General features: G+C 65.9%; 2 protein-coding genes across 2 annotated transcripts; one reads left to right on the top strand and one right to left on the bottom strand.

The window, feature by feature from the left end:
* The first annotated feature begins 241 nt into the window (after positions 1–241).
* CCM2 (CCM2 scaffold protein) lies at positions 242–11,167 on the top strand. Its single transcript, XM_054273184.1, has 11 exons — positions 242–369; positions 4,824–4,997; positions 5,474–5,557; positions 5,824–6,007; positions 6,480–6,616; positions 7,365–7,500; positions 7,983–8,040; positions 8,676–8,793; positions 9,518–9,656; positions 10,750–11,052; positions 11,124–11,167. Exons 1-10 carry the CDS (start codon positions 340–342, stop codon positions 11,019–11,021), a joined length of 1,332 nt encoding a protein of 443 aa, XP_054129159.1. The 5' UTR covers positions 242–339; the 3' UTR covers positions 11,022–11,052; positions 11,124–11,167.
* A 1,529-nt stretch (positions 11,168–12,696) lies between these two features.
* NACAD (NAC alpha domain containing) lies at positions 12,697–21,129 on the bottom strand. Its single transcript, XM_054273372.1, has 11 exons — positions 21,108–21,129; positions 15,667–19,109; positions 15,511–15,612; positions 15,228–15,402; positions 14,607–14,783; positions 14,436–14,524; positions 14,276–14,359; positions 13,866–14,012; positions 13,663–13,794; positions 13,343–13,465; positions 12,697–12,830 (listed from the first exon to the last, which is right to left on the bottom strand). The coding sequence occupies exons 1-11, from the start codon at positions 21,127–21,129 to the stop codon at positions 12,816–12,818; spliced, it is 4,509 nt and encodes a 1,502-aa protein (XP_054129347.1). The 3' UTR covers positions 12,697–12,815.
* Positions 21,130–22,871: the final 1,742 nt, after the last annotated feature.

Genomic DNA, 22,871 nt, shown 5'->3' with positions numbered 1-22,871 from the left:
GCAGTGTTTACCGACGGAGGGCGTGGTTTTGGGTGGGCGTGGCTCGCCGTGCCGACCGTTTGGCGCAGGCGCATTGCCCTCGTCTCCCCCCCGGCGGCGGGACGATGACGTCACGGAAGGCGCCGCCCAAGATGGCGGCGGGGCCGAGCCGTGGGCTGTGAGGCGGCGCCGGGACCGGGACCGGGACTGGCACCGGGAGCGGGATCGGGAACGGCACCGGGAGGCGGGGCTGGAGCGGGAACAGGGCGGGCTATGGCCGCCGCCGCCGCCGCGCGTTGAGGCCCCGCCGCTCACCCGGGCCGGGATGCCCCGGGGGGGGCCCGGGCCGCCGCCGGAGCCATGGAGGAGGAGGGCAAGAAGGGCAAGAAGGTGAGAGCGGGGGCACAGGGGCAGCGGGGTCGCGCTGTGCCCCCGGGGGTGGTTCAGACCAGGCGGGGCCGCCCCCGGCGGTGCCCGGTGCCCTCCCGGGGCTGTTCCCGAGCCCCGTCCCGGGAGGCACCGGCTGCCGCTGCCCGGGACAGTCTGCCCTCATCCCCTTCCCAGAGCCCCGTCCCGGGACGCACCGGCTGCCGCTGCCCGTGAGACTCTGCCCGCGTCCCGTCCCCAAAGCCCCCAGCCCGGAACCTCCCGCTGTCACTGAGCGCTTGGAGAAGGTTGTTAATTGATGGGGTTATTAGTTATGGAGCGATTCATTGATGAGTTTGCTAATTTATTTAAATTGTTACTGATGCGAGTTAATTTAATTCGTGCATCTATTAATTGATGCCTCTTTCATGGCTCCGGGACTCAGCAGCTCCAGCCGTGCCCTGATTTCCCTCCCTCCAGCCCTGATGTCCCTCCTTGCAGCCCATTTCCCTCCTGTTGCCCTGATTTCCCTCCTTGCAGCCCATTTCTGTGGCCCTGCCCTCGGAGAGGCTCAGCCAGAGCTGCTCTGCACTCCTGGAGCAGGAGGATGGAGCTGTTCCCGGCGTTTGGGGGGAAATTGGGGATTTTGGGAGCCCATGGCCTCGCAGGGAGCCCAGAGGTGTCAGCAGGATCCTGCTGGAGCTGAGCAGACATTCCCAGGATGAGTGAAGTTGAGTGGGATTTTTTGGGAATTGCCCCCCAGGCTTCCCAGACAGGTTTGGGAATGAGACGCCCATGATGCCATCAGAGACAGGACGGTCCTGCTTTAGGGAAGGAATGGCTGCAGGGTTTAGGCAGAGCTCAGGTGTGCCTCACCTGCTCCCTGGGGCACCCCACTGCGTTCCTGACACTGGGAACAGTCTGGGTTGTGTTCCCTCCTCCCTGCCCCAGGGACACGTTGGGCTGGCCCCCATAACCCTGTCATACATAATCCCACCTGGATAATCCCACCTGGATGATTCCTAAAGCCTCCTTGGGCCCCTTCCCAGGGCTGCTCCCACTCCTGTCCTGTCCCAGTCCCTCTGGAGCAGGGCTGAGCTGACCCCTGGCACTGCTGTGGCCTCTCCTCCGCTGCTCCATGGCCTCGGGGAGCTCCCTTGGAAGGAGTTTTCCCTGGTTTTGGTGGTTAATTAACCCCTGGAGCTGCTGCCCATGGGTCACCATTAAACCTGGACAGTTTGGTGGTTAATTAACCCCTGGAGCTGCTGTCCATGGATCACCATTAAACCTGGACAGTTTGGTGGTTAATTAACCCCTGGAGCTGCTGCCCGTGGGTCAGCATTAAACCTGGACAGTTTGGCTGCAGACTGGGCAGCTCCATCCTTGTCTGCCCCAGCTGTTCCAGCTGCAGGGAGAGCTCTCCTGCCTGCTTTTCCCACCCCATGGATCATCCCCAGTGTAGGCATTGAGCTCCCTCAGTGCTGATCCAAAGGGAGCTCAGGGCAGCTTTGGCTGGGAGAAGGAGGAAAATCCCAGGCTGGCTGTGGATAAAACCTGAGCTGGTTTAAACTGGAGCCCTGCAGTTCCTTCCATCTCCTCACATTCCCTGGCTCTCACTGAGGTTGTCCCAGGGGAAGGGGAGCTGTCCTGGGGTGAAATCCCGTTTCCCACCAGTGCTGGCAGGCAGGATGGATGGGTCCCTCTAGAACTGTGCCCAGCCATGGGCTGGTGTCACAGCTGCAGCCCCAGGTGGGCATGGAGCTCCCAGCCTGCCCATTCCCACAGGAGCTGTGGGAGGAGGAGAACTCCTGGCAGTGATTTCCCTGACTGCACAATCCCTGCCAGGGATCCAGGCTTCCCTGAGGGAATTCCCAGCTTTCCCAGCTCAGGGTGCCCTGGAGGGCTGGGCCTGGTGCCTTTTGCCTCTCCCAGCAGCTGCTTCAGCCTTTTCCTCCTGGAACATGGACTGGCTAAGCTTGGAGCTGTGTCTTTGGGGGAAATTCTTCTGGAAATCCCTTTGTTATCCCGAATTTCCAGCCCTGCGCACTGGTCTGATCCCCAGGGTGGGCAGAAGGAGAGGTGAGACCCCACTGCAGAGCTGCCCCAGATCCACCAGCACAAGAAGCTGGAGCTGCTGCAGAGACCCAGAAGAGGCCCCAGAGCTGCTGCAGGGCTGGAGCCCCTCTGCTCTCTGCTCTCTGGGATAAAGTGGATTTGGGAGTGTCTGTGCTGTGGGATGCAGGGAGGTCGGGAATTGGGGTGGAGGAATTCCACTGTCCCAGGTGCTCCCAGCCCCGTGCAGCCTGGCTGGGCACTGCCAGGGACCCAGGGGCAGCCCCAGCTGCCCTGGGCAGGAAGAGGCTGTGCATTCCATGGCCTCAGAGGGCTGTGGCATCTCTGGGATTGGCAAAGCCTCCAGGAGCAGCACCTGGGATCCAGCTGGGTGTTGGAACAGAGCAACTCTGAGCTTGGGAGAGGAACCAGGGCTCAGCCTCCCTTGGCTCGGGGATGTTCCCCCCTGGGTGTGTGACAGCAGGACTGGGGGTGTTTCCATGGATCTGGGGGCACGGGAGGCAGGCTGGGAGCGGGGCCTGGGCTCGTGCCCCGCCGTGGGTCCCTCCCCAGCCCAGTCTGTCACGTGGCACAGAGGAAACCACGGCGCTTCCTGGCCCCGAGCGCCTCCATTGCAGCACCCCAAAAGGAGGGGAGCCTTCCCTCAGTGCCTGCTGCCCCACAGCTCCCCCAGAGCTCCCCACAGCCCCCCAGCACGGCTCCTGCTCCCCGGGGGGACTCCATGGAGGACGAGGTGGGTGCTGGCCTTTGGGGGCCCCGGGAGCAGGAGCTGCTCCAGGCTGCGTCACAGCCAAGCTGCCCTGAGCTGCCTCTACCTGGGGTTTGGGGTGCCCATTCCTGCCAGGACAGCCAGGGGGGCACGGGATGCTCCCAGCCCGAGGGCTGCAGCCACGTCCTGGAGGGAAAAGGGGTTTCTGTGGGCTGGGGTGGGCCTGGATCCTGCCTGGTGAAAGGGGAAGTGTTGGGTACGGCCTCGGTCCCGGTGGCACGGCCCTGCTTTGCTCTGCTTTGGATCCCTGCAGGATTCCCAAAGGATTCCTGAAGGATTCCCAAGGAACTGCATCCTCAGGCACTGGCAGGCAGGATTTCAGATGGGACACCCCAAAGCTGGGGAGTCCCCAAGTCTCAGTTCTTGGTACACTGACCTGTTGTGTCCAGCAGTGCCTTGTCTCCAGAGCCCCAGCTCCTTGGCAGGATGGTGGAATGTCCTGGGTGCTCTGTGCAGGGATGCTTCCCAAAATTCCACCCTGCTGCTCCTGAGGCAGGGCTGGGGAGCTGTTTCCTCTCTGTCCTGTAAGATCCCTTCATTTCTGTCTCCCTCATCCAGGGGACGCTTTTCCAGTCCAGGCTGTCCCCAATGTCCTTGTGAGCTGGTAATTCCCATTGTCCCAGGAGCTTTTCCTTGGGTTATAATTAATTAATGAACCCACCACTGGAAGCATGTTCTCTGCCCCTTCAGGTCCCACATTCCTTCCCTTGCCCCTGCGGATCAGGAAGGCCAGGATGTGGTTGCAGAAGCCACCAGGGAATGGGACATTGGAGCCACATGTCCAAGGAGTTCCTAGATCCAGCCATGGATCTGTCTGCTCCACACACCCCCTTCCCCTGGGAGAGCTGGAATTGGAGCAGTTTGGGGATGTTCCCAATCATTTATCTGGTGTGGAGCTTGGTGAGATCCACGTGGCATTCCCATGACGAAGGACAGCTGTGTGTTGGCTCCAGTGGTTTTCCAAACTTTGCACTACAGGGTTTGGAATTTCCCATTTTTCCCAGGGAAATCCACTTTCTGGGTCATTTTCTCATTGTTTGGGGTCTCCTTGGAACGTCCCTGCCTGTTTCTTTGGCATTCCTTGTTGAGTTGCACCATCAGATCCTCAGGGAGGTACAAAGCCATGGAGAATCCCTCTGGATCCACTGTTCACCTGGAATATATTGTTGTATGCAAGAGTTGGATTTCTCTTACCTGGAAGGTTGAGTATGGTGACTTTGGGGGAAAACCACCATATTTTGGTAATGGGAACATTCAACACTGGCTTTGTGTCCCAGGAAAAGGGTTTTCTCTGGAAATCCATGGATGTACAGCTCCAGAGCGGGCATTGTCTGTGGGGCATTTGACATGGAATATATTGTTGTATATAAGAGATGTGTTTCTCTTACCTGCAAGGTTGAACACAGTGGCTTTGGGGGAAACGACCATATTTTGGCAGTGGGAACGTTCATCACTTGTGCTGTGTCCCAGGAAAAGGGTTTTCTCTGGAAATCCATGAATGTATAGCTCCAAACCGAGCACTGTCCATGGGGCAAAAGCAGCAGGGTGGGATCGAGGGTTGCCAGGCAGGAGGGGCTGTGGGACCCCCAGTGCCAGTGCCAGCCCCTGCTGACCCCACTGCTGTTGGTGTCCCCAGCCTGGCATCGTGTCCCCGTTCAAGCGCGTGTTCCTGAAGGGCGAGAAGGGCCGGGACAAGAAGGCCCAGGAGAAGGTGACGGAGCGGCGCCCGCTGCACACCGTGCTGGTGGCACCGCCCGACCGCGTGGAGCCCGACCTGCTGCTCCACGACTACATCGAGAAGGAGGTCAAGGTACCCCGGGGGCTGCTCCTGGGAGCCCTTCCTGATACCCAGCTGGCACTGGGAACCCACTGCCCATTTCAAACCCATGTCCCAAACCCATGCATCCATCTCCCAAACCCATCCATCCATCTCCCAAACCCATCCATCCATCCATCTCCCAAACCCATCCATCCATCCATCCATCCATCCATCCATCTATCTCCCAAACCCATCCATCCATCCATCCATCTCCCAAACCCATCCATCCATCCATCTCCCAAACCCATCCATCCATCCATCCATCTATCCATCTATCTCCCAAACCCATCCATCCATCTCCCAAACCCATCCATCCATCCATCTATCTCCCAAAGCCAAAACCCTAACCCAAAACCCAACTAACCCTGTTCCTGTCCCGGGTTTTCCTTGGAGCGTCTCCATGGCTCATTCTGCCGTGTCCAGGTTGGTGTCCATGCTGTGGTAATGGTTTGGCTGTTCTCTCCCAGTATTTAGGGCAGCTCACGTCCATCCCGGGGTACCTGAACCCCTCGAGCCGCACGGAGATCCTGCACTTGATCGACAACGCCAAGGTGAGCGCTCAGCTGCTCTGTGCTCCCCACAGCAGGCACAGACCCAGGCTCACAGGGGCTCCTCAGCCCTGGGCCAGCTGCTGCTCCCAAAGGGGAAACACCCTGGGATGCATTTCCCAGAGGAGCTGTGGCCCCATCCCTGGAGGTGTTCCAGCCAGGCTGGATGGGGAGCAGCCTGGGACAGTGGAATGGAGCTGGATAATCCTTCAGCTCCCTCCAGGCCCAGCCCTTCCATGACTAAACCCCTGTGAATCCTGGTGTTGCAGAGAGCCCACCAGCTCCCAGGGCAGCTGACCCCAGAGCATGATGCTGTCATCAGCCTCTCTGCCTACAACATCAAGCTGGTGTGGAGGGACGGGGAGGACCTGATCCTCAGGGTGCCCATCCACGACATCGCCTCCGTCTCCTACATCCGGGACGACTCCGCACACCTGGTGGTGCTCAAGACAGGTGAGCTGTGCCCATGGGGCTGGGATTGTCCCCTGGGAGCCACCTGGGACAGTGGGAGATGTCCCTGCCCGTGGCAGGGGGTGGAGCTGGAGGGGCTTCAAGGTCTCTCCAGCCCAGAGCATCCCATGAGGGTTCTGTGACACCTGGATCCCTGTCCTGTGCATGTCACACCTGCATGGTTTGGGGAGCTGGGGAGTGTGGGGAGCCCCCTAAACCAACTGCAGCAGGGGAGGGCTGAGCCAGGGATTTATCTGAGTACAAACCTCATGGAGAGACCGTGGAATAAAGGAATAAACACCTCAGGGGCTGGAAATCCAGTGATGGAATTCTGAGCTGTGAAAACAGCTGGACACCTGTCAAACCCATCTCCAAACTGGAGGCTTTTCATCCCATTCTCCTGCTTCGGGGCCCTTCCTCACCTGCAGGACTCCTTCCCACCCCCTCCCTGGCCTCACCCGTGCTCTCCCCTCAGCTCAGGATCCCGGCATCTCGCCCAGCCAGAGCCTGTGTGCCGAGGGCTCCAAGGCGCTGACGTCGGGCTCGCTGTCGGAGAGCGCAGGGGGGCCCCTGGAGTGCTGCTGCCTGGTGGTGCTGGCCACAGAGAACAAGGTAGGGCTGGCTCTCACTGCTCCATGGAGCCCTGGGAGCACCCAGCCTGGGCTCAGGGTCACTGGGATTGCTGGGAGGTTCTGGCTCTCGGGTCATGGTGGTGATGGTGGAGCCGCAAAATCACAGTGGCCAAGTCCTGCTGTGTGTCAGGATCCTTCTCTGCTCTCACACCTCGTGGGACACAGATTTAGGGATGCCAGGTGTGTTTGGGCATTGCTGGAGCACTTGCAGAAGGACTCCTGATCCCTGTGCCAGCTCTGGGACACAGGAGGGTCTCCAGAAGCATTTCCCTTGTCCCTGTCATCCAGAGCCTTCTGCAGCAGCCCAGAATCCCTGAGGACAATCCCACAATGGGGATTTGCTGATCGGGGTGTTTTCCCTGTGCTGACCTGGGAATTTGTTTCATCCAGTGTCCGCATCCAGGGATTCCAGTCTCAGCCTCTCTGGTCTGCACTGAGGGTGGAGCTTCACTGCCCTCATTCCCCACTCTGGCATTCCTCTGGGATGAGCCAAAATCCCAGGGAGCTGCATGGGGGAGCCTCAGCACAGAATTTGGGGGCTCCAGGGTTGATGCTGGAGCATCCCAGCTCCTGCTGCTGGGTGGGAGAGGGTGGGGATGCTGGGAGGATGATGGATGTGGGCTCTGTGCCCTCCCTGTCCTCATGGCGGCCCAGCACCCATCCCACAGAGCCAGAGGGAGAGGGGATGTCCCTGCCTGGGCTCTGCCACAGCTCCCTGCTGTTCCCAGGTGGGTGCTGAGGAGCTGTGCTCCCTGCTCAGCCAAGTCTTCCAGATCGTTTACACCGAGTCCACCATCGACTTCCTGGACCGCGCCATCTTCGACGGGGCCTCGACACCGACCCGGCACCTGTCCCTGCACAGCGGTGCGTGTGCCCTGGCTGGGGTGCTCCTGCCCCCCAGCACCTCCCTGGGGTCACACAGAGTCACAGCTGGGAGGGACTGGGGCTGGGAGAGCCTCAGGAGCCCCCAGCACCTCCCCAGGGCCACACACAGCCACAGCCAGGAGTGGTTGAGATTGGAAAAGCCTCAGGAACCCCCAAGCCCACCCAGCCCTGCCAAGGCCACCACTGCCCATGTCCCCACGTGCCACATCCACAGGGTGGGGACTCCCCCCCTCCCTGGGCATCCTGTTTCAGTGCCTGACCACCCTTCCCATGCAGGAATCTTCCTGAGATCCACCCTGAACCTCCCCCGGCACAACCTGAGGCCATTTGCTCTTACCTGGTCACTCATTCCTGGCCTCCTCCCCTCCAGCCACGTCAGGAATCACTTTGTGTCTCTCCTGGCTTGGGAAAACAGTGAGTTCATGCCTCTCACACTCCATCTCCCACATTTTCCCCTGCAGATGACTCTTCCACCAAGGTGGACGTGAAGGAGCCCTTCGAGGCGGATGCCAGCACTTTGTGAGTGATCCCTGGCCCCTGGAGCTGGGATTAACCCTGATCTGCTGCCCTCAGCACACCGGGGAGCTCAGCTGAGCCTGGCCAGGCCTGGGGGGTTGGCACGACTCCTGGCCAGGCTGGATTGTTCTGCCCTCAGCATTCCAGGAGTCACATCCCTGTGTCAGCACGGTGCAGGGCCAGCAGCTGCAGCTGGGAGCAGGGTTTTCCCCAAAACTGGTTATTTGGGAGACTTCTCCCTCCTGGAAACATGAGCACTGTTTGTGGGATGAAATCCTCACACACAAACCAGTGGTTAACATTGAGGGATGCTCCAGGAATGTTTAACATGGAGGAATTGGGAACCTCATTGAAAATTGCACATTTAAGTCCAAGATAGGGAGCATGGGGATTTTTCCCTGTATTCCCAGGAATGAAGCAGCCAGACGGATAATTCCCCACAGAGGGCTTTGCTGTCACTGTCACCAAAGCAGCATTCAGTTCCCTGGGAGCCTTGGGGTGCCCTCAGGAGCAGGGGGCTCCCAGAATCACAGAATAACCTGGGCTGGGAGGCACCCCAAGGGTCCTGGCCCGGCCCAGCCCCCCAGCAGCGCCTGCCCAGGGGTCCCTGGAGAGCTGACCCTGCTGCTGGGTGTCAGTTCCTTTGCAGACACGCTGGAAGCGGGGGACACGTCCCCGTCCCCGCACGTCACCACGGCCAGCGAGAGCGAGCTCAGCACCACGGCCACCGAGCTGCTCCAGGACTACATGATGACGGTGGGAGCTGGGACTGGGCTCTGGGATTGCGGTTTGGGATCAGGCCTGGGGGAGCAGCTCGTCCTCGTCCTCCCCAGCCAGGCTGGGCTTGGAGGGCCTGGTCCTGGGCTCGTGTCATGGAACCATGGGATGGTTTGGGGGGAAAGGGGCTGTGAGGATGATCCCATCCCATCCTGCCGTGGCAGGGACACCTTCCACTAGCCCAGGCTGCTCCAAGCCCCATCCAACCCAGCCTGGGGCACTTCCATGGGTGGGGCAGCCACAGCTTCCCTGGGAAATCATTCCAGTCCCTCACTACCCTCCCAGCCAAGAATTTCATCCCAGTATCCAATTGAAATTGCCACTTTTTCAGTGGGAGCCATTCCCTGTGTCCTGTCCCTCCATGCCTTGTCCCCAGTCCCTCTCCAGCTCTCCTGGAGCCCCTCCAGGCCCTGCCAGGGGCTCTGAGCTGTCCCTGGAGCTTCTCTCCAGGGGAACATTCCCAGCTCTCCAGCCTGGCTCCAGAGCAGAGGGGCTCCAGGGCCTCCTCTGGACTCTGCTACTGTGGGAGAAGCATTTTCCCCTCACCCTTTTCCCTTTCCCAGCATCCAAGTCCCCTCATGCCCCAAGGCTCCAGGAACCCCAGTGACCCCAGAGACCAGCCCTGCTGTCCCCCAGGGTTCCTGTCCCTGCCCTGTCCCTGCCAGCCCCAGGCAGGTGCCAGAGGCCCGTGCTGTCCCCACAGCTGCGCACCAAGCTGTCCTCTCAGGAGATCCAGCAGTTTGCCATGCTGCTGCATGAGTACCGCAACGGCGCCTCCATCCACGAGTTCTGCATCAACCTCAAGCAGCTCTACGGGGACAGCAGGAAATTCCTGCTCCTGGGTGAGTGGGGGACGCCTCCAGGGCCAGGAGAACAGGGCTGAGCGTGCAGGGGGGCCTTGGGGTGCCACCACCATCCCAGTCCATCTCCTGGGGGTCAGGGTGCCCTCAGGAGCTGGGGGCTTCCAGAATCACGGACTGTCCTGGCTTGGGAGGCACCCCAAGGATCAGGGCCCAGCTCCAACCCTGCACAAGCCCCCCAGAAATGCCAGCAGCACCTCCCCAGGCACCCCAAGGAGCCATGGAGAGCTCACCTGTGCATTCCTCATGAGGGCAGCTGGGCCATCCAGCCCAGCTCATCCCACAGCTCCAGGCTCTCCTCAGAGCTCTTCCCTGCTCACACCTGCCTGTCAAGCACCTGGGAACCTCCTCCCGATCCAGGCACCCCAACCCAGACCTGGGAACCTCCTCCCGATCCAGGCACCCCAACCCAGACCTGGGAACCTCCTCCCGATCCAGGCACCCCAACCCAGACCTGGGAACCTCCCCCAGATCCAGGCACCCCAACCCAGACCTGGGAACCTCCTCCCGATCCAGGCACCCCAACCCAGACCTGGGAACCTCCTCCCGATCCAGGCACCCCAGTCCAGACCTGGGAATTTAATTCAGACCTGAAAATCTCAGGCCAGGAGACCTCCTCTCCAGAGCAGGGATATTTAAACAACCTGGCCTCTGATATCCTTGGAAAACAGGTCAGGAACACAGAATGCTCCCAGGACAGGAGCAGCGTCTGACCACACCTGGGGCCTCTCACCTGGCCAAGGAAAAGGGAGTCTGGAATTTAAAATTAGCAGAACAGGACTAGTGGGTCCCCCTCACCCCTGGGGACAGTGAGGGGACAGAACAGACGTCCCTGATGGGACAAATCATTGGGATAAGCCCAGCAAAGCCCAGCAGGATGGCGGGTGAGGAATTAGACGGTTTGGAGCTCAGAAAACACCATGTTAGCCGGATTTTGCCCTCGGTGAGCAGTGCCTGCAGTCCCAGGTGTCACTGAATGGGGCACCCTGGGGGTCCCTGTCCCTCCCAGGGGCTCAGGAACGGTCCGGGTGAGGAGCCCCAGCACTCACCTGCCGTGTCCCTGCCGCGTCCCCAGGCCTGCGGCCCTTCATCCCCGAGAAGGACAGCCAGCACTTCGAGAACTTCCTGGAGACCATCGGCGTCAAGGACGGCCGCGGCATCATCACCGACAGCTTCGGGCGCTACCGCCGCTCGCTGGGCCCCGCCGCCGCCTCCAACGGCACCGCCGCCGGCAGCTCCGACGAGCAGTCCGTGCCCTCCGAGGAGGACGAGTGGGACAGGATGATCTCCCACATCAGCAGCGACATCGAGGCCCTGGGCTGCAGCCTGGACCGGGACTCGAACTGAGGCGGCCCCGGAGCTGCTCCCGCGGGGCACAGTCACCCCCGGGGGGACCGGGGACACAGGGACACCCCTGAGGGGGGACCAGGGACATCCCCTGGGACACAGAGACACCCCTGAGGGGGGACAGGAGCTGCCCTCGGGGGGACCCGGGACACAGAGACACCCATGATGGGCAACAGAGACACCCCCGGGGGGGACCTGGGGCTGCCCCCTGTGGGGACATGGCATGTGGAGCTGATCCCAAGGTGATCCTGGGACATGGAGCTGCCCTTGGAGGGGACATGGGATATGGATCTGCCCCAGGGGGACCCTGGAGCTGCCCCTGGAGGGACCCCAGGACAGGGAGCTGCCCTCGGGGGGATCCGGGACACGGAGCTGCCCCTGGAGCTGCCCTCAGAGGGGACATGGAACACGGATCTGCCCCAGGGGGACTCTGGAGCTGCCCCTGGAGGGACCCAAGAACACCAACCTGGGCCCTGAAGATGCTGGAAGATGGAGCAGCCCTTGGAGGGAGCCCAGACCCCTCCTGTGGGGGTCCCACGGGTGTCTGCAGTGCCCCAGCCCCCTGAACAGCTCCAGGGGCTCCAGCTGGCACAGAGCTGGATTGGGGTTTTGGGGGCAGGTCTCCTCCCAGAGGGACAGATCTGCTTCTGAGGGATGTGCTGAGGGTTGGGTCTGTTCCCAGGGGGCTGGGTCTGCTCCCCCTCCCCAGTTTACAGTTTGCACAGCGGCTCCCCCAGAAGTGCCCCCCCCGAATGAAGTTTTACCACAATGTGAATTCTTTCACCCTCTCATCCATGGTACTGGAACATTCCTGAGCATGGCAGCTGCCCCAGACTGGGATTGCCCCCAGTCACTGCCCCCTCCTCACCCACCCCGGGGTCCTGCTGGGGAGAGGAGCTCGGTGGGACCCCAGAGCCCCCTTGGTGTGCATCCCCTGGTTGTGGGGGGGTCCCAGCTGGGCCTGGGAGGGGCCGTTGCCCCACAGCCACGCCCAGGGGCTCTGGCTCCTCCCCCTCTGGGGCCACACGCTGACTCAGCACTTTGGGAATCCAGAACATTCCAGAGGCCTCGGCCCCAAATGCCCCCACACCCAGTTCTGCCCCCATCACCCTGCCCACACTGGGGTGTCCCCCACACCGTTACCCCACTGGTGACCCCCCCACATTTCCCAGGGTACCCCAACCCCCCCTCCCTCTGGAATTCAGGTGTCCCGGGAGCTGAGGCACCTCCAGGGACTCACCTGGGGCACACAAAGCATCCCCTCCTGCACCTTTCCCCTCCCAACAGCCAGAAAATGGAGAGCAGGGGAGGGGCCCTGGGACCCCTGGGATTTGGGGAGCAAGGGTTCCCTCCCTCCCCAGCCTCCCTTGGGGCTCAGGGGCCTCATTGCCATGCCCCAGATCCGGAGGGGAAGGGTTATCCCTGATCCCCAAGGGGTGCAGGACCTGTCCCACCTCCCCATCATCCCAGTTCCACCCCCAGGCACTGCCCCCCAATCCCACTGCTGGCAAAGGGACCCCCAAGCCCCCAGGATCAGGCCTGGGATGATCCCCAAGGATGCTGGGAGCACCCTGGGGTGCAGAACCTGTCCCTTCCACCTCCCCATCCCAGTTACAGCCCCAGCACTGCCCCCCCCGAGCCCCCCCAAACGAGGCCTGGGAGGCTCGGTGCGATCCAAGGGGTGCAGGAGGCCTTTATTGAGCAGTCCAGGGGCCAGGAGGAGGATGGGGGGCGGGAGGAAGGGTCTGGGGGGGCTCTGTGCATCTCTACAGGGGGCCAGGACACCCCCGGCTGCTACATGGTCAGTTCCTGTGGGAGAGAGCAGAGGCAGGAATACCGGGGTCACCCCAAATTCCTGATGGGAATAGGGGGGGTCACAGCCCCAGTTCCAATTCCCATGGGAAAAGGGGGTCACCCCCAATTCCTGCTGGGAATAGGGGGTCACAGGCCCAATCCCAATTCCCCCTGGGAAAACGGGAGGTCACAGCCCCAATCCCACTGGGACAAGGGAGGAGGATCAGCCCAAATCCCATTGGGAAAAGGGAAGGGGAGGTCTCAGCCCCAATTGCCCCAAGGAAAAGGGGAGTGACAGTCCCAATCCCACTTCCCCTGGGAATAGGGGGGGGTTACAGCCCCAATTCCTGCTGAGGAAAGGGGTCTCAGCCCCAATCCCCCTGGGAAAAGGTGGGGGGGATCAGCCCCAATTCCTCCCAGGAAAAGGGGGCGTCATGGCCTCAATTCCCCCTGGGAAAAGGGGAGAGGGGGTCTCAGCCCCAATTCCCCCTGGGAAAAGGGAGAGGGGGTCTCAGCCCCCCGCTCACCATGATGGCGTTGACGATGTCGTTGTTGTTGTGCCTCAGGGCTCTCACAGCCTTGGGCCGGGACACGTTGGCCTGGGCCATCACCAGCTCGATGTCCCGCACCTCCAGGCCTGTCTCGTCCACCTGGGGAGGGGGCACAGCGCTGTGAGACCCCCCGGGGCACACACAGAATGTGTGAATGCCACAGAGCCCCCTGCGCACCCCCCCAGGCCACACCATCACCTCAGCCATCCCCATGGTCACAGCACTGACCACGTCACCAGGGTCATAGCCCTGTCACCCCCCCGGCACCCCCGGGGGTCTCAGAGCCCCCCACTCACCTCCTCCTCCTCCTCGCTCTCCTCCTTGATGGCCAGGGCAGGAGCGGCGTCGGTCACCAGCGCCGAGTGCTCCAGGGGCACCTTGAACTTCTCGGCCGCCGCCTTGTGCACTTGCTGGGACAGGTCCTCGATCTGGGGGGGACACGGGGTCACCGGAGCCCCCCGAGCCAGGAACCCCCCTCCCCAGAGCCCCCCGAGCCCACCTTGGCCTCCCCAAAGACGATGTAGATGTCGGAGGCCGGGCTCTTGAACACGTCGGGCTTGGAGATGACGAACAGGATGTTCTTGGACTTGCGGATGGTGATGCGGGTGACGCCGTGGATCTGCCGCAGCCCCAGCTTGGACATGGCCTGGGGGGGCACCGAGTGAGCCCCCGCAGCGCCGGGGGAGGCACAGCCCCCCGCGGCACCCCAAATCCCCGGGGGAACGGAGCCAGACACGGGGGACGCTGTCCCTCAGCACGGGCAGGATGGGACCCCCAACCCACGGTGGGGACCCCCCGAGTCCCACCCCGGAGTGAGGATCTGCCCCTCCCCGGCCTGGCCCCCTCCCCAAACCCGGGATGGGACCCCCCCAGCCCAGAGGGGCACCCCCAGCCCCAGGGCCCCCCCACCTTTCGGGCCTTCTTCTCGCTGCGGCTCTGCTTGGCTTTGCTGAGCGGCTCCTCCCCGGGCCCGAGGCCGTGGCCGAGGGGCACCTGCGACACGGGACGGGGGTCAGCGGTATCCCCACACCCGAGGGTCCCCAGCACCCCCCAAACCCCCCGAGCGCACCTGGGGCTGGGCCGGGGGCAGCTCCGAGCCCTCGGGCTCCTCCAGCTCCGGGACGGACTCATCGTTGCTCTCGGACTCGTTCCCGGACCCTGCACAGATTGGGGGTGGGGGGGTGTGAGAGGGGCTCCCGGGCCCCCCAAAGGCGGGGGCACCCCCGGGACCCCCCCTCACCTCGGTGGTTGGGCTGGCAGCGCTGGGGGGCCGGGGGGGGCCGGGGGGGCTCAGCCTCGCTGGACGAGCTCGACTCGGACTGCAGAGACCCCCGGGGGGGCGCCCGGGCCGCCCCCGCCCCCGCGACCCCCGCCCGGCCCCGGGGCTCCGGCTCCTTCTGCGGGGGGTTCTGGGGGGCTGGGGGGCACAGGGGCTGAGCTGGGGGGGCCAGAACCCCTCTGGGGCTCCGCTCTGCCTGCTCACCCCCACTGCCCACCCGGGACCCCCCAAAGGCACCCCCAGAACCCCTCTGGGGGCTCACCCCCACTGCCCACCCGGGACCCCCCAAAGGCACCCCCAGAACCCCTCTGGGGGCTCACCCCCACTGCCCACCCTGGGACCCCCCAAGGCACCCCCAGAACCCACCCTGGGGCTCAGCTCTGCCTGCTCACCCCCACTGCCCACCCGGACCCCCCCAAAGGCACCCCCAGCCCCCCACCCTGGCCCCAACGCCCCATGGCAAGGGGGGGCTGAGCTGGTGGTACCCCCAAACCCCCCCGTGGGGCTGCACCCAGGGACCCCCCCCAAGTCCCCCCCACCCCAGCCCCACAGCCAGGGGGGTTTTGGGGAGGGGTCTCTTACCTTCGAGGTGCTTCCTGGAGAGGGGCAGCCCCGGGGGGGGCTCCTGGCCGGGGGGGGCCCTGGGGGGAGGCACTTGGCTGAGTTTGGGGGGCGCAGGGCGGGGGGGCTCAGGGGGCGGCCCCGCAGCGGGGAGGGGGCCGGGGGCGACCCCCCCCACGGCCTCCTCCTCCTGCTGCTGCTCGGGGGGGCCCGCGGGGGGGCTCGGGGGGCCTTTGGCATCGGTGTCCCCCGCGGCGGGGCCGGGGGGCGCGGGGGGCGGCACCCCCGGGGGCGGGGCGGGGACCCCCGGGCCGGCCCCGCGCCCCGAAAAGGCACCGGGTGGTGGCAGCGGCTCGGGGGGCGCCGGGGGGGCCCCCACGAACACCTCCCGCTCCGAGGCCGTGAACTGCGGCGAGGGGGGCGCGGGGGCCGCGTCCTCATCCTCATCTTCATCCTCCGCTTCCTCCTCTTCCTCCTCCTCGGGCTCCGAGAGCCTCGGCACGGCCGCTCCCCCCGCGGGGACGGTGACAGAGCCGGGGCCGGTGCGGGACGAACCCTCGGCAGGGGCGGCGGCCGCGTCCCCCCGCTCCTCAGGGGGCTGCGACAGCGGCGCCCGTGCCAGGGGACACGCGGGGACAGCGGGGCGCTCCCGGGCTGCCAGCGCCACGGGGGACACGGCCCGGGCAGGGGGACACGGGGCACGGACAGCGCCCGGGGGGCTGGGGGTCACCGGGGTGGTGGCCACGGCATCCATCGGGCTGGGGGTCACGGTGTCCCTCGGGTCGGGGGTCACTGCAGCAGAGGTCATGGTGTCCTTCAGGTCAGGGGCCACGGTGTCCTTCAGGGCGGGGGTCACTGCAGCAGAGGTCATGATGTCCTTCAGGTCAGGGGTCACTGCAGCAGAGGTCATGATGTCCTTCAGGTCAGGGGTCACGTTGTCCTTCAGGGCGGGGGTCACTGCAGCAGGGGTCATGGCATCCCTCGGGTCAGGGGTCACTGCAGCAGGGGCCACGGTGTCCTTCAGGTCAGGGGTCACTGCAGCAGGGGTCACGTTGTCCTTCAGGTCGGGGGTCACTGCAGCAGAGGTCATGATGTCCTTCAGGTCGGGGGTCACTGCAGCAGAGGTCATGATGTCCTTCAGGTCAGGGGTCACGTTGTCCTTCAGGTCGGGGGTCACTGCAGCAGAGGTCATGATGTCCTTCAGGTCGGGGGTCACGGTGTCCTTCAGGTCGGGGGTCACGGTGGCCGTTTCATCCTGGGGGCTCGGTGTCACCAATGTCACCGTCTCGGTGTCCATGGTGTCCATCATGCTTGGGGTCACCGGGGCAGCGTCCGTGGTGGCCATCGGGGCAGGTGTCACCGATGTCACCAGGCTGGTGGCCACAGTGCTACTCTCATCCATGGGGAGTGGTGTCACCGATGTCACCAGGTCATTGGCTGCAGCATTACTCTCATCCATGGGGGGCGATGTCACCGGGCTGGTGGCCACAGTGGCCATCAGGGCGGGTGTCACTGGTGTCACCAAGTCAGCGGGCACAGCATCCTTCAGGGTGGGTGTCACTGGTGTCACCAGGACAGCGTCCACAGCTTCCATCTTGTCCAGCGGGCTGGGTGTCACCTCTGTCACCAGGTCAGTGGCCGTGATGTCCAGCTCACGTGGTGGGCTGGGTGTCACTGGTGTCACCAGCCTGGTGGCTGCAGTATCGGGCTCATCTAGGGGGCTGGCTGTCACCAGTGGGGTTGGTGTCACCAGGTCCATGGCCATGGTATCCTCCAGCTCATGTGGTGTTCTGGGTGTCACTGGCGTCACCAGGCTGGTGGCCACACTGTCTGGCTCATCTGGAGGGCTGGCTGTCACTGGTGTCACCAAGCTGGTGGCCACGGTGTCTGGCTCATCTGGCGGGCTTGGTGTCACCAATGCCACTCCATCAGGGGCTGCAGCATCCAACGGGCTGGGTGCCACCAGGCTGGTGGCTGTGCTGTCCATCAGGCTGGCTGTCACCTCATCAGCATCTGCAGTGTCCAGCGGGGTTGGTGTCCCTGGTGTCACCACATCGGTGGCCACAGTGTCCTGCTCGTCAGGTGGGCTGGGTGTCACCGGGCTGGGGGCTGTGCTGTCCATCAGGCTGGCTGTCACCACATCAGCATCTGCAGTGTCCAATGGGATTGGTGTCCCCGGTGTCACCATGTCAGTGTCAGGCGGGCTGGGTGTCACCGGGCTGGGGGCTGCAGCATCCATCTCGTCCAGGGGGGTTGGTGTCACTGGTGCCACCAGGTCCGAGTCCACCAGGCTGGGTGTCACTGGTGCCACCAGGTCCGTGTCCACCGAGTCCACCAGGCTGGGTGTCACTGGTGCCACCAGGTCCGTGTCCACCGAGTCCATCAGGCTGGGTGTCACTGGTGCCACCACGTCATTGGCCACAGAGTCCATCTCATCCAGGGGGGTCGGTGTCACTGGTGCCACCATGTCACTGTCTGCAGCGTCCCTCTCATCCAGGGGGGTCGGTGTCACTGCTGTCCCCAGGGCAGTGGCTGCAGATCCTAGCTCGCTGTGGCCATCGGCGCTCCCCACCGTCCCCGTGCTGAGCTCGAGGTCGTTGTCACCATCGCTGTCACCGCCAGGCCCGTCCCCATTGGTGCCCCCCGGCTGGTGGCTCTGGGGGTCCCTGGCACAGAGCCCCGGGGCCGGGGGGACAGGGCCGGTCCCTGCCAGCTCCGGGCACGGTCCCAGCGCTGTTCCAGAACCTTCTGTGGCTGCCGCCGCCCCGGCCATGGGGACACAGGCGGTGACGGGGACACGGGCGTGGCCGTCCAGCCGCGCGTCCCCCGGGGGCGGCGCCGGGGCTGTCCCGGTGCTCGGGGACCCGGCCCGCAGGTGCAGCTCCACGCCGGGGGGCGCGGGGGAGCCCGGGGGGGTGCCCGGCGGTGTCCCCGCGTCCCCCGCGTGCCGCTCGCTGCCGTAGAGCCGCTCGTCCTCGTCCCCGTCGTAGGCGGCCGAGTCCGAGGAGGCGTCGGTGTCGTCGCGGAAGGCGAAGGCCTCGTCCCCGCCCTCGGGGATGGAGCTCTCGGACAGCGAGCGCAGGAAGGACGCCGAGGTGCTGCCTTCATCCTCCTCCTCCTCGGGGACGGCCCGGGGTGAGATCTCCACGGCCTCGGCCTGGAAGAGGAGACTGCCCCGGAACGGGAGCAGCGCCGCCGGGATCAGCCCCGAGCCCTCGTCCTCATCCTCCTCCTCCGGCGTCCGCCCGTCCTCATCATCCTCGTCATCCGCGCAGCCCGGCGGCGCGAAGGGCCCGTCCTCGTCATCATCGTCCTCCTCGTCGTCATCCTCCTCCTCGGGGGACAGCGGGGGGAAGGCCGGGGGGTCCCCCAGGCCGGGGGGCAGCCCCAGGGCCCCCCCCAGCCCTTCGGCCTCGGCCTCCCCCAGGCCCTCGGCCTCGGCCGCCAGGTTGGGGGAGCAGGACGGGGAGGTGCTGGCGGTGCCCGAGGAGCCCCAGCTGCCGCCCTCGGCCGTCATGTAAGAGCCCGAGGGGGACGTGGGGGGCGAGCAGAGCCCCTCGCTGTCCGCGTCCGCCGGCTCCTCGGGCGGGCCCGGCCGCGGCCCCCCCGCCCGCACCGGCGTCGAGGGCGCCGTGAAGAAGAGCTCGGGGTCGAGCGCGGGGGGGCGGCCCGGGGGCGGCTCCTTGGGGGGCGCGGGGAAGGGGCAGGGCCCGGGGGGCGCGGCCCGCGGCTCGGGCGGCGCGCTGCGCGTCTCCTCGCCCATCACGATGCGCGCGTCCAGCGGCTCCGCGGGCGGGGGGCGGCACGGAGAGCCGGGGGGGGCGGCGGCGGCGGCGCCGGGCTCACAGCTGGCCCCCTCGGGCGGGGGGCGAGCCTCCTCCTTGGCCGGCATCGGCGGGGGCGCTGCGGAGAGAGGGGACAGCCCTGAGTGCCAGAGCCCCCACAGGGTCATCATAGACAGAGGGGACAGCCCTGAGTGCCGCAGTGTCACCGTAGAGAGAGGGGACGCCCCTAAGTGCCACAGCCCCCCCGGGTCATCGTCCTGTGACGGTGGAAGGGGGGACACCCGGGGCAGTGCCCTGGCTGGGGGCTGGTGTCACCCCACCCATGCAGGGCTGGGAGAACAGGTGAGCCCCATCCGGAGCACCTGCGGAGGGTCCCGGGAGGTCTGGGGGCACTGGGGGGGGGGGGGGGGGGCACAGTTCCAGCCCCCCGTCCCCAAACCCCTGTCTGTGGGGGCCACGCGGTTACACCAGGGCGGGACCCCAATCCAGACCCCTCCATGGGGTGGAGGGCAGAGGGCACATCCCCCCTATCCCCCCTCACAGCCCCTCCCCAGGCGCCCCATGCCCACACCCCGCGCTCAGTTCGGGGGTGCTCAGCCCCCCCGTGCCCAGCCCGACCCCAAACAGCCCCCCGAGCCCCCCCAGCATCACCTGAGGCCCCCGGGCACGGCTCCATGGCTCGGGCGGGCGCGTTCGGAGCCGCGGTCGCCCCCGGCCCCTCCTGCAGCGCCGACCCCGCGCCCCCCGGGCGTTATAAAGGGGTGGGGGGGGGGGCGGGGGGGGGCGGGGCGGCGCGCGGGGAGCCGGGAGGGGGCGGGGCCTGGCGGGGATTTGCGGGGCAGGTGCCGCTGATTCCCCCCCCCCATCAGTCTGCAATGGTTCAGTCCGGCACAACCCCCCCGCCACGTGCTGGGGACCCCCCAAAGGCTCATTGGGGGGGGTTCCTGCCCCCGTCACCCCCCGGGGCCGTTCTGGGGTGACTCTGCCCTGTAGTGGGGGGGGGGGGGGTGCGGGACCCCGTTAATTCAGCCCGACCGTGGCCCCCCCCACCTCGGGGGCTGTTTTGGGGTCCCCCGGCACACCCTGACCACCCCCCCCGCACAAACCGGACCCTCGCCTCTTTATTGGGGACCCCCAGCCCCAGCCCTGGGGGGCGCAGGGTGACCCTGGGGTGTGTCCCCTCCCTGTCCCCGCTGTCGCCAGCCCCGCAGGAGGTGCGGGTGACCCTGGCGGTGCTCCCGGTGTCCCCAGCCCCCCCCGCGCGTGACAGTGGCCCGGGGGACAGCGCTGTGCGGTGACCTTGGGCCGTGCCTCAGTTTCCCACCCTGGGGGTGGCGGGCCGAGGCTCAGCCCCCCAGCCCCAGCAGCACCTCCCGGTCCGGTACGGGGGGGCACAACCCGCTGCCGACCCCCGCCACGTTCCGGGGTTCAGCGTGGTGACCCCGCAGCCCCCCAGGTCCCCAAAGTGCCCGTGCCCCGCCGGGGGGACCGGGCCGGAGCCCCCCGGTACCGCCAGGCCCGAGCCCAGGCGGCGGCGGCTGCCGAGAGCCCCGGCCGGGCCGGGTCCGACCGCTCCATCCTCATCCTCATCCTCATCCTCATCCTCATCCTCATCCTCATCCTCATCCCCCCGCTCCATCCTCATCCTCCGGCTCCGTCATTCCCGCCCTGCCCCTCATTTCCCCGCTCCATCCTCATCCTCGGGCTCTGTCCTTCATCCCCCGGCTCCATCCTCATCCTCTAGCTCCACCATTGCACCTCTGTCCTTCATCCCCCACCTCGACCCACCTTTCCCTCCGCTCCATCCTCATCCTCCCAGCCCGCAGCCCTCCCCGCTCCGTCCTTCATCCCCTGCTCCATCCTCATCCCTCCATGGCTCCCGCTCTTCCTTTCATCTCTCCATCTCCACCCTGGCGGCTCCGGCTGCCTCCTCCCTGCTCCGTCCTTCATCCCACCGGCTCCATCCTCCTGTTCCATCCTCATCCTCCGGCTCCGTCCTTTCCGCTCCGTCCTTCATCCTTCCGGCTCCGTCCTTCATCCCGCCGCTCCATCATCCTCGCCCCGCTCCATCCCGTCCTTCCTCTCCCTGCTCGCCCTCTCTCCGCCCGGGCCTCACCTGCCTCCGCTCCCTCCGGCATGGCGCTCTGGCTCTCGGCCGCGCCCCCCCCGGCTCCCGGGCGCTCTCCGGGCTCGGCGCCGCGCCCCGGGCCGGCCCGCCCCGCTCCCCCCGCTCCGGCTGCGGCGGCGGCGCGGGAGCATCGGCGGGGCTGCGGCGGGGGCGGGGGCCCCGGCCCGGCTGATGTCAGCGGGAGCCGCGTCCCGCCCGGCCCCGCTCTGTCGCGATAGAGGCTCCGTGCCCGGGGGCGGGGGAGGGGGCGCGGGCCCACCCAGCGCTTGCATCAGCTCCGGGGGGGGGAGGGAGGGCGGGGCCCGGCCTCAGTTTCCCCCACTTTGTCTCCTCAGAAAGGGGGATGAGCATCCCGGGGGGGGGACACAGGGCGGGGCCCCCCAAAGCGGCTGCGCGGGCCTGGTGGCACCGGGGGGGACAGGAGGGAGCCGCGTGTCCCCCCCGTGTCCCCCCCGTGTCCCCCCGTGCCCCCCCGTGGCCCCGAGCACCGCGATCAGCGCGGGCATTGTCTCCCGGGCCGGCCGTGCCCGCGCCGCCGGTGCCAGGCACGGCCCCGGGCGGTGACTCAGCAGCCGCTCCCGCCCGCCGGGTCCCCCCCGGTCACCGTGTGTGTCCCCTCTGTCACCGTGTGTCCCCCGGTCATCGTGCGTCCCCCCCTGTCACCGTGTGTGTCCCCTGTGTCACCGTGTCCTCTGTGTCACCGTGTGTGTCCCCTGTGTCACTGTGTGCCCCCTCTGTCCCCGTGTGTCCCCCCCTGTCACCGTGTGTGTCCCCTCTGTCACCGTGTGTCCCCCGGTCACCATGTGTCTCCCTATCACTGTATGTCCCCCCTGGTCACCGTGTGTCCCCCTGTGTCACTGTGTGTCCCCCTGTCACCGTGTGTGTCCCCTGTGTCATTGTGTGTCCCCCGGTCATCATGTGTCCCCCCGGTCACCGTGTGTCCCCCCTGTCACCGTGTGTGTCCCCTCTGTCACCGTGTGTGCCCTCTGTCACTGTGTCCCCCCCCGGCACCGTGTGTCCCCCCTGTCACCATGTGTTCCTCCTGTGTCACCGTGTGTCCCCCCCATCCGCCCGTGTCCCCCTCCCTGGGGCCCGAGGGGTCCCGGTGGTCACTGACCTGTCCCGGTGTGTCACCCCCAGGGCTGTCCTGAGCCCCTTTGTCCCCCTGCCCCGTGAGGGGACTCGTGACCCCACAGGGACACGGCCGGGATGTGACCCCCCCCCCCCCAGTGAGACACCCCCGGCCCGCGGGGTCCCGGTGCCCCCCCGAGCCAGCCCCGGCCGCTGTCCCCGTGCCCCGGGACAATCCCGGGATAATCGGGAATCAAGGCCGGTGCTGCCGATCCCGGCTCAGACCGGCGGCCCCGGGGACAGGGGGGTGGGCACAGCCACGTGCCACCGACAGCGATGGCACCGCCCCCGCTGCCACCCGCCCACTGCCACCCCACCCTGGTGTCAGCATTCCCAATGTCACCCATTCCCAATGTCACCCATTCCCAATGTCACCCAGTCCCTGCCATCACCCATTCCCAATGTCACCCATTCCCAATGTCACCCAGCTCCACTGCCACCTGTCCAGTGTCACCCCACCCTGGTGTCAGCATTTCCAATGTCACCCAGCCCCAGTGTCACCTGCCCCTGCCATCACCCAGCCCCAATGTCACCTGGCCCCAGTGCCACCCCACCCTGGTATCAGCTATTCCCAGTGTCACCCAGCCCCAATGTCACCTGGTCCCTGCTATCACCCACTCC

Source organism: Melozone crissalis, unplaced genomic scaffold (assembly GCF_028551555.1).
Source record: "Melozone crissalis strain CALT ecotype California unplaced genomic scaffold, PUWL_Pcris_2 ptg000016l_1, whole genome shotgun sequence".
In the NCBI taxonomy this organism is placed as follows: Eukaryota; Metazoa; Chordata; class Aves; order Passeriformes; family Passerellidae; genus Melozone; species Melozone crissalis.
This window is presented reverse-complemented; position numbering and strand designations above follow the sequence as displayed.

Coding starts and splice junctions, on each gene's coding strand:
- NACAD (XM_054273372.1), bottom strand. CDS start 21,129: ATGCCGGAGGGAGCGGAGGCAG. Junction 15,613..15,666: donor AGGAGGAGGAAGAGGAGGAA/GCGGAGGATGAA, acceptor CCCTCGCCGCAG/TTCACGGCCTCGGAGCGGGA. Junction 13,795..13,865: donor TCGTCTTTGGGGAGGCCAAG/GTGGGCTCGGGG, acceptor TGTCCCCCCCAG/ATCGAGGACCTGTCCCAGCA.
- CCM2 (XM_054273184.1), top strand. CDS start 340: ATGGAGGAGGAGGGCAAGAAGGGCAAGAAG. Junction 4,998..5,473: donor ACATCGAGAAGGAGGTCAAG/GTACCCCGGGGG, acceptor GTTCTCTCCCAG/TATTTAGGGCAGCTCACGTC. Junction 9,657..10,749: donor CAGGAAATTCCTGCTCCTGG/GTGAGTGGGGGA, acceptor CCGCGTCCCCAG/GCCTGCGGCCCTTCATCCCC.